At 37.9% G+C, this 10,446-nt stretch overlaps 1 protein-coding gene across 1 annotated transcript in view; it reads right to left on the bottom strand.

Annotated features, from left to right (window-relative positions):
* The window catches only part of LOC106525502 (caldesmon), a 22,187-nt gene that overhangs the window by 6,821 nt on the left and 4,920 nt on the right, over nucleotides 1–10,446 (bottom strand). The window contains exon 2 of the mRNA XM_014019765.1: nucleotides 606–709. Coding sequence (XP_013875219.1) covers nucleotides 606–679 — 74 coding nt within the window. The 5' untranslated portion in view covers nucleotides 680–709. The remainder of the gene's footprint in view (nucleotides 1–605; nucleotides 710–10,446) is intronic.

Genomic DNA, 10,446 nt, shown 5'->3' on the forward strand with positions numbered 1-10,446 from the left:
CAATAATAATAATATCACCGACCACACGACAAAATTAAATGAAACTTTCAGTAACCACTAGATGCCTAACTGATCAATACTCGAGGTCAAACTAATTCAAGATGGTCGCTTCAGTCAACAGACCTCTGAAAACACAAAAATAGGTTTAACTCAGAGAATTTTGCAGACATTGCACTAAGATCAGGTGTAGTGGTCACTGAGAGACATCACTATGGAGGTAAATTTGTGTTTTTATGATTCAATCAAACAAAAAGCATCTTCAATCAAAAAATAATAATTTCAATAAAAAAAATTTTTTGATTGAAATTATTTTTTTTGATTGAAGATGCTTTTTGTTTGATTGAATCATAAAAACACAAATTTACCTCCATACATCCCTAACATGTGATCTTTGTTTAAATGTAATATATTCATTTCTTTGAGTTTTGAACTTGTCTCATCAGATGAGGTTTTATATACTGAGAAACTCTTCGGTTTTGTTAAGTTAAAGTGATCATCTTGATGGTATTCAGTGCTTGTAGAGGTTTCGGTGTGCATTAACTGTCTGTGTGTTTAAGTGTGAGGGTTTTTAAAGGTGTTTGCACATTTTTAGAGATTTTACTCACTTTTCAGCTTCAAGTCGCATCTGCTCTCTCCTTTGCCTCCTGAGCTCCATGCGGCGGTCAAAGTCGTCATCCATGATGTCCCAAAGATAGTTCTTATTTTCACACTGAAATGCACAAATATATACACACACATGTGTAAGTCAGGACAGCAGGATCAGACCACAAGGCTCCCTGGTCAAGGCAGGATGATAATGGTAATGATCTATGAGATCTGCTTCTGACATAAAACTGAAGCAGCCACACAACTCAGGACAGCTTCATCTTAGAAAACATAAAACCGTCCAGCTTCTGTTGGTTTACCTTAGCAGCATCTAAAGTTTAGTCCACATGCAACTGTGTCTCTTCTCTTGTCATACATCAGCTTCAGCAGTCTGCTTTACGTCTCAGCCTGTCTGCAGCTCCCCAAAAATTCCACTTTGTCCTCTCAGCTTCTTTAACCAGAAAAGGCAAAGCCTGCCTCCCTCCTCCTCTTCCTCCTCCTTCATCCTCCTCCTCCTCGTTCTGATGTCAGCTGGCTTGCTTTGGTTCACTTTTCCCTCGTTGATCCATTAAACACTTGAATCTTTGTTTGCGCTGAGCTTTCCTTTGTGACATTTATCTTTCTGTACCTATTATTCTGATTTTTTTTTTATCCAAACGTTCCTTTTGCAGATTTGATAGTCTTCTCAGCAGTCAGTTTATCTTAAATGTGTCAAACGCCTGTTTGAGCAGACTGGAGGTGTGCCCATTGTTCATATCCCCAACACTCCTGGGTTTCTTTTGCAACAGAAATATGAAAAGATTTTCTACTTTTTAGAAATTTGTTTGCAACAAACCTGGGCTGACCAATCAAGACTAGACTTGTGTTTAGATGAGCATATTTTCATTCTGATCACATCGATGATCTAATGGGTTGCCTGAGGAAGACTAAAATGGATTACCGTCTTCAAAATGACTCTAATCTCAAGCTTTGTATTGGTTCATGCCTCCAAACCACTGTCACTTTCTCATTACGACACTATCCCAGTAGAAATATTATGACATTTAGCGAGTTGCTGCTGCTGCTCCTATCTTCACTCGCAAATAACTATTTTTAAAAATCTTATGAAGCCAAGTTAAAGCAAAGTAAATGTTTATATTATGTTGAATGTTAGAAACGTTCCCACAGAACCATACTTTGAAAGATCCAAGCTATAACCTTAAAGATGATACAATACCGTATGTAATCTAGTATGCATACAGACACCAGATCAAAACATTAAGCTTTCGGGAAAAGGATGAATGCCTACAGGCCCGTACTGGTGAAAACAGAACTCACACCATGAATGCATATGCAGTAATATATACAGGTGTCAGAAAATATGCACTGCTAACAAACAGTAACTGAGCTCTACGTGGTATTTCCTGCATAGAAACACTGGGCCTCATGCAAGAACATGTTCGTATTCTTATCCTAAATTTCTCTTACCTTTGTTCGTACAAAGGGTTCGTACGAACATGTCATGTCAGATTCAACAAACTCTTCTATCTTCAGGAAAAGTGTGTAAATAAGCTGCGTAAACGTGATGAATTACACCTGTTCGTATCCAGCTGCTCGTGCACGTGGAGAGGTGATTTAAATAATTACCACCCCAAAAACGCCATATAGGATATACGTTTCCTGCCCCACATACTAGGAAGTGTCCATTCAGGAATGACATCGCAAAGTAAAAAAGAAGAACTTTACAAATTCGGAGATTGAAGTCCTGCTGTCAGAGATCCAGAAAAAAAGTAATTTTTAGCAGCGTCAGCTGTGGAATTAAAGGATCTGCTTTAAAGCCGAGGAATGAAATGATGACTGCTGTTAACGTCGTGTCTCCTTTGGGTCGTTACAGAAATTAAAATCTAAATCATATTTCTCTCTCTCTCTCTCTCTCTCTCTCTCTCTCTCTCTCTCTCTCTCTCTCTGTAGTCCTGCTCTGGTTTTTCTTTGGTTAATTTTTAATATCAGTGTAAACAACAGTGTTACATAGTTTTCGTTTATTCAGAAGTACAGTCGCGCACCACTATGCACCCCCCCCACCCCCACCCGCCGCCTGGCCTTCTCACCCCTCCCGACCGTCACAAGTGTCAGATGCGGTTCTGAAAARAHGCATTTTAAAATGTCTCCAAACTTCAATTAATGCATAATTTAAGTTGKTTTTTAGTTTGAGGTCTTCATATTAATATTGTAGTGTTATACAGCAGCATTAAAAGCCAATTTACTTTAATCTAATAGATTTATGTCGTTAAAATTTAATTCCAATTCAAACAGAATAACTTGTTGTCAACATAATTTTTGGAGTGTGATTTATTTTCAACTTGAAATATCTTCAAACTAATGAAATATAAAGTTATTAGTGAAGAAAATCCATCTGGATAACAGCAGACTGACTGCTCGTAAAATATACGACAGGTCTGGACCACTCGTGAATTTTGTTTGTATCTGAAAAAAAATCTTAGAATACGAAAACATTGGTGAATGCCACAAATTCTCCTAAATCACTCGTTCACACAATTTAAGAACAAATCTGTGCATATGAACGGTTTTTGCATGAGGCCCATTGTTTTAACACGTCCTCTTATAAACACTGAAAAGTACTATGCATACTACTGACTAAATACGAAATAAATAATACAGAAATACTATTAAAAGTCAAAGATGCTTTTTTTGGATGGTTTTACTCATAACTGAGTTGTGGTGAGTAGCTGCTGTCTTGAATTCTGAACCCTCCCACTTTCTGACAGGAAATTCCCAGTGAAGGAGCATTCCAGTTTAAGTGGGAAATTCTATTTTCCAGTACAACTGGGCAGCAACAAAAGTAGATGGCAAAAATGCAATGTAGTTGAGACTGAATTTTGTCGACTGCACAGCTACTTTTGAACCCTACGCACCTCCATGGTGGGATGTTGTCATTTTTTGGGTACAAAAAACATGCATTATGGGAGATGCAGTTTATTGTTAATGTTGTCGTTAAATTAGTATGTACTTACTTTAAAGAGGCAATATCATGTAAAATCAACTTTTTAAGCTTTATATCATGTTATAATGTTATCCTCTCATCAAAAACATGCCCAGTCTTGCTTTGACTCATTCATGCATGTTTGAGAAATCCTGTAGTGTCCTGAGGCAGCTAGGCAGGGGAGCAAAAACAACTGGTTGGGACTAGAACCGCCTTTTAGGTGCAGCTCCTCCTCTGGGCTGGGTCTCCAAGCTGAGCTTCCTCATCACAGAGCATGCCTCCCCCACAACTCCTGCAGGCTATCAGCAGCAACAACTAGCAAGCAAATAACTGGTGAAACTGCATCCACCAAGCTTGTAATACTTCTCAGTCCAGTCTTTTTCTGAAAAAAATGCTTATGAGGAAATATATTTTCAGGTGCCAATGATGAGACGGTTCTTTGAAAAATAGTTTGTATAATGATTTCATTTTTGTAAGTAACCCTCCGAAGGACAAAAAAATATATAATTATTATTATTATATATTTGTGCGAGCCACTTTACAGATGATAGCTTTCTGAAGAAAAGGGAATTTAACAGTGGACTAATAAGATTATCACTAAAAGACGATGCAATTCCAACACTCAGAAGTACACAAACGCAGTCGCTGTCTGTCCAGGTAAGCTGAAAACAACTTGCGTTGTTTTGTTTGCATCAGTGTCGTTTGATTTATCTGCAATCTACGGTTAGCATTCGTAACTTATGTTACAATCATTACATGTGTCTGTGAGAATGACTGGGTGATATCTTACCAGCTGAAACATTGTCTCTCTACTTTCTCTGGTTCTTCAGAAAACATACTTTCTGTTCCGACGGTAAGGTTCACTTGTTTCCTGAGGTACCATTTTCCAAAAACGATGTTGTATAATATTGCTGCTTTTATTATTATTATTATTATTATAACAAAGTATGCTACAGTGTTCCAGGTTGTAAATAACATGAAGCTGTTGTGGTGACGTGCAGAAATGGGTGTGACGAAAGCTGTAGGAGGTTCTTAAAGAGACAGAGACCAATTTCAAAGTGTTTAAAAACAGCTATGATGCAAAGTCAATTTTATTTTTGATTCATACATATAAACAGTATTTTAACAACAATTGAAGGTGACATAGTAATTTATTATGGAATATAATAGAAAAATGCCTGAGAAACACATAATATTGGCCCTTTAGGATTTTAATACATCTTTGAAGCTCTTGCGAGCTACACAAAATGCTGTGGCAGGCCACATTTGGCCCATGGGCCTTGAGTTTGAGAATCTGTATTAATATCAACTTTAAATGTCTGTGTCTACAAAATAAGGAAATAAAGCCAACTTGTGCTCTGTTTGGAAGTCTGACAGTACGTCCAGAGCACAGATACAATGAAATGTATTGTGAGCAATCAAGGAGAGTCAAAAACAGTTAAAACATTTCTCCCACTAGGAGCAGGTTGGAAACAAAACATCTACATAAAATTTTTACCTTAAACATAAAAAACAAACACTACATTAGGTCAGATGTTTACGGAGAAGCTAAAAGCAGCTACATACAGTACAGAAAAGTTTGGACACAACTTCTCGTTTAAAGAGTTTTCTTTATTTTCATGACTATGAAAATTGTAGATTCACACTGAAGGCATCAAAACTATGAATTAACACATGTGGAATTATATACTTAACAAAAAAGTGTGAAACAACTAAAAATATGTCTTATATTCTAGGTTCTTCAAAGTAAACCTTTTGCTTTGATTACTGCTTCACACGCTCTTTTCTTGATGAGCTTCAAGTGCAGTCACTTGAAATGGTTTTCACTTCACAGGTGTGCCCTGTCAGGTTTAATAAGTGGGATTTTTTTGCCTTATAAATGGGGTTGGGACCATCAGTTGTGTTGTGCAGAAGGTGGGTACAGCACACAGCTGATGGTCCTTCTGAACAGACTGTTAGAATTTGTGTTATGGGAAGAAAAAAGCAGCTAAGTAAAGAAAAACTAGTGGCCATCGTTACTTTAAGAAATGAGGGTCAGTCAGTCTGAAAAATTGGGAAAACTTTGAAAGTGTCCCCAAGTGCAGAAGCAAAAACCATCAAGCGCTACAAAGTAACTGGCTCACATGAGGACCGCCCCAGGAAAGGAAGACCAAGAGTCACCTCTGCTGTGGACGATAAGTTCATCTGAGTCACCAGCCTCAGAAATGGCAGGTTAACAGCAGATCACATTAGAGAACAGGTCAATGCCACACAAAGTTCTAGCAGCAGACACATCTCTAGAACAACTGTTAAGAGGAGACTGTGTGAAACCACTGCTAAGGACAGGCAACAAGCAGAAGAGACTTTTTTGGGCTAAATAACACAAGGAATGGACATTAAAACAGTGGAAATCTGCTTTGGTCTGATGAGTCCAAATATGAGATCTTTGGTTCCAACCACCGTGTCTTTGTGAGACGCAGAAAAGGTGAACAGATGGACTCTACATGCCTGGTTCCCACTGTGAAGCATGGAGGAGGAGGTGTGATGGTGTGGGGGTGCTTTGCTGGTGACACTGTTGGGGATGTATTCAAAACTGAAGGCATACTGAACCAGCATGGCTACCACAGCATCTTGTAGCGGCATGCTATTCCATCCGGTTTGCGTTTAGTTGGGCCATCATTTATTTTTCAACAGGACAATGACCCCAAACACACCTCCAGTCTGTGTAAGGGCTATTTGAAGGACAATGATGGGGTGCTGCACCAGATTACCTGGCCTCCATAGTCACTGGACCTGAACTCAATCGAGATGGTTTGGGGTGAGCTGGACCGCAGAGTGAAGGCAAAAGGGCCAACAAGTGCTAAGCATCTCTGAGAACTCCTTCAAGACTGTTGGAAGACCATTTCAGGTGACTACCTCTTGAAGCTCATCAAGAGAAGTGTGTGAGAAGCAGTAATCAAAGCAAAAGTTGGCTACTTTGAAGAACCTGTAAGACATGTTCAGTTGTTTCACACTGTTAAGTGTGTACAGTAATTCCACGTGTTAATTCATAATTTTGTTGTCTTCAGTGTGAATCTACAATTTTCATCATCATGAAAATAAGAAAACTCTTTGAATGAGAAGGTTTGTCCAGATTTTTGGTCTGTACTCTATAAATGTAAAACCTGACCCCATCAACATGTTGTTCTTCCTTTTTCTGCTGTTCGATGAAAAGCTGTTGATTAAAAAAAATCAATAAAGTCCAACCATCAATACATGAAATCCTTATTAAAATAAACTGACAACAGCAATGATATTCTTATCTGATTTTGCAGAGTGCAGAGCATGGCTCTAATTATCCTCAGCTGGTACAATAGTACATATAAAAACTCCACCTCTCTAATTTCCATAATTTATTTATCTGCCAAGCACATCTGCCCTGGGTAAGAATGAACTTATTGCTATTTTCCATTTAGACACAGCGTCTCTTCTTCCAGGGTATCCTGGTCAAGATGGCCACAAACCAGAAACTGGAGCTCTGCATGAAACACAAAAACACTGAGAGTTTGTTTCTCAATTAGCTTACCATCTAACAAATATTTCAACGAAACTGTTCCATTGATATGATCTCAGATGGTAAACTAAATCAGTGATTGTTTACATTTAAACTGTGATATTTTTGTTTGTTTTTTTGGTTTCTGTCTCTTAAGATCAGAGCATCCCACCTACAGTGAGCACAGTGCCAGTTTAGTTTAATAATGACCAGGCTCACCCTCACCGTCACTCATTCAACAAACCTGCTCTCCAGCCCACTCGCAGCTGCTGCCACACGGCACCAGTTTAAGGTGAGGATGTAAAACACAGGGTCTGCTTGTGTTTCTGAGCAGCGGATAAAACCTGAGCTGCAGGCCCCCGCTGCTCACAGGTATGGAAGCACGGTGGTCCAGACTTGTTTGGACTGGCTGGACTCCAGCAAGGCCTCAGCGTATTTCCAAAGCGTGAAAACATGCCACTCTAACGGGAAGACGTCCACACACCGATTATCCCGTAACGGCTGTCCTTGCCAGTTCCAAACCCACGATTTGTGTGGAATAAATATTGTTGGTATAAATCCCAATCTAATGCTGAAATAATCTAAGATAAAGAAACATGGCATCACTTAGAGGGCAGCATTTATCATACTGACAGTTTCATTTACACAGACTTTGTCTGGTTTTATTTATGAGAGAGTCTTTCATTAATCCTAACACCTTAACAATATACAGTACTGGCTTCTCCTGGGTAAATTACACTTTCTGTCATGACATGGATTCAAGTCCGATCAGCTGCACATGACAAGTCCAGAGAATGAATTCAGTCATCTGAACACTGGAAAACCCTGAAGTGAAAGTAAAAGTTTTTTTTTTCCATCAAAAGGCAGCTTTACAGATTTTGAGGCTGAATTTGGGGTGGTAGTAGCTGAGACTGATTCTCAACACATAATCATAACTCTAATAAACATGTGTTGAAGTTAAGGTCAGTTGTGGCCTGTGAGAACTTCAAAGATGTAATAATGTCTTTGTCTTTACCAGCAACATGACGGCATCCCACCTCTAGGTGGAGGTGCACGGGGTTCCAAAGTAGCCAACAGATGAAGACATTATCCGTGCAAAAATCTCCATTTTGCTGCATTTTTCCCACTACTCCTGCTGTGGTGCAGTTGTGCTGGGAAGTGGGAATTTCCCATTTAAAAGTTGTAAATTCAAACTGGAACACCTTGCCAGTGGGAATTCCCTGTTGGAAAGTGGAGGACTTCTGAATTTGAGATGGCGGCTACTTATCGCAACTTGTACACATAGTACTTTACAGTGTTTATAAGAGGATGTGTTAAAACACTGTTTCTATGCAAGAAATACCACGTAGAGATCAGTTATTGTTTATTAGCAGTGCTCAGCCAAAGCAATGAGACGAAGAACATGACTTTTTGTATTTAGTTGGTTAAACACCAAACATTAAAGTTAATTACAACTGACCCTTTGATTACTTTTATGTTATTTATAAGACTTATTAACTTATAGAGTCAATCTAGATGTCCACCAGTCAACTGCCCTTAGAAAACACAAAAGTGACTACAATTAATCCAGTTTTATATACTGTATATCAGGCTAAATTCGGGTTTGGTTTTAGGTGAGACTCATTCACGACTTATTCTGTAAGTGCTACTCATTGTGCAAGATCTGTGCTTAAAACATTACTTGTTGGATTTTAACCCTGCTAGCAAAATATCATTAGCCAACACAAAAATGTCTATAACTCTGTCAATTTAACAGTTATTGAGTTCAAATTAGATGTGATCAATTTGATCTCATACTCTGAGTGAGACATGCTGCAAAATGGGATGAAATTACACATATCAAGATTTGACCAAAACTGGCTAAAATTCTGTCATTTCTCAACATGGTTTTTGTTTAAAACTCAGCATATAAGGTGGTGGGTGACATCTTCAAAGATGTTAGCCCTTTAATTTAAGGAGTCACTGCACATACTTACATATATGTTTATATGCATATACAGAACATGTCTATTTACGAATGTATATTTACATGTACATATATTAAACATATATAAAACGCCATCACAGTGTTTATTTTGACCAATCATTGGCTCCAACTTGACCAGTAAATTTTCAATTGTATAATTCAGTCACCATGAATTGTTGAGATATTCTAGAAGAACTTTGGCGCCACAGTACATCAAAACAATTACAGCCCAACTATAAACTATCTCAAGCACTCCAGAGTTTTTGTGTAGGGGATCTACATAAGAAAATCTGACGACAGCAAAACAGGACAGTGTATTATTTATGATGAGTTGGTAAAATCATACAAATACGGTTATATTACATTCTGTCAAATAAGATCCTGGTAAACAAAACCAACCTGACAAGTCATTGAATAAAATGAACTGCATTGTTCTCTTTTGTGTGATTTTTTTACAGCTGTTTCCTCTAATCTTTATAGGATTTGATAATTGCAGGCTTAATGATGTGTTTTTCAGAATAACGGAAAGTGTATTAATCAGACATCAGGAGGAGACAAAGAACAGCGCTCCACTCTGTTCTGTTTAAGTCTGGTTTCAATGAACGACCTGGGTTCGGTTTGGCAAGTCACAACAGACCACATACGGTATCTTCAATCAGGAAAAGCTCAGGGCAGCCCCAGAGACAGACGGATAATTGTCACAACTGAGGAGCCCTCGCACGCAAACAGTAAAGTACATCTTATGGTTGTTCTGTTGCAGAAAAAAAGGTTTTACCCTGGTTTACACTCCTTTGTGACCACACAAACGTAAGAGTTTAAAATGTTTTCCCGAATGTGAATACTGATTCAACACTCACGTTACTGCTTTCCAGTTTAGCATTTCTAAATTATTTTTTGCAATTTTCAAAATTATGTTTACTCTGTTATTTTAGTCGTCATATATCAAAATGTTCTGCTCAATTCAGGAGATAATAAAAAATACTTATTTTCAAATATTTTCCTCATTACATTTAGATCAAGTCAACAGTGTTACAACATTGTTCTCTTTAAAAACTGCTTCAGCATCCTTGCTCTAATTTTGTCTTTTTGCTATTTTCAGTTTTTAGCTATTGTTCTGTCTCTTTTAGCTTCCAGCTAACCTTTTGCTAAAACATTTAGCTAGCCTTTTCTGACTTTTGACCGTTAGCTAGCCTTTTGCTACTTTTGGCTTCTAGTTAGCCTTTTATTGCTTTTGGTATTAGGCTAGAGTTTTATCATTTTCATCTATTTTTAACTTTAAGAACTCAACTTCAGCTTCTTTAGCAAATTTCAGTAAATCACTCAGTACTTTATTTTCACAAAAATAATATTAATAATAATAGTAAAAACAAGATACTGCATAGCGGTAACAAAATGACCCCCGCA

The sequence above is a fragment of the Austrofundulus limnaeus genome, unplaced genomic scaffold (genome assembly GCF_001266775.1).
Source record: "Austrofundulus limnaeus strain Quisiro unplaced genomic scaffold, Austrofundulus_limnaeus-1.0 Scaffold229, whole genome shotgun sequence".
NCBI classification, from domain to species: domain Eukaryota; kingdom Metazoa; phylum Chordata; class Actinopteri; order Cyprinodontiformes; family Rivulidae; genus Austrofundulus; species Austrofundulus limnaeus.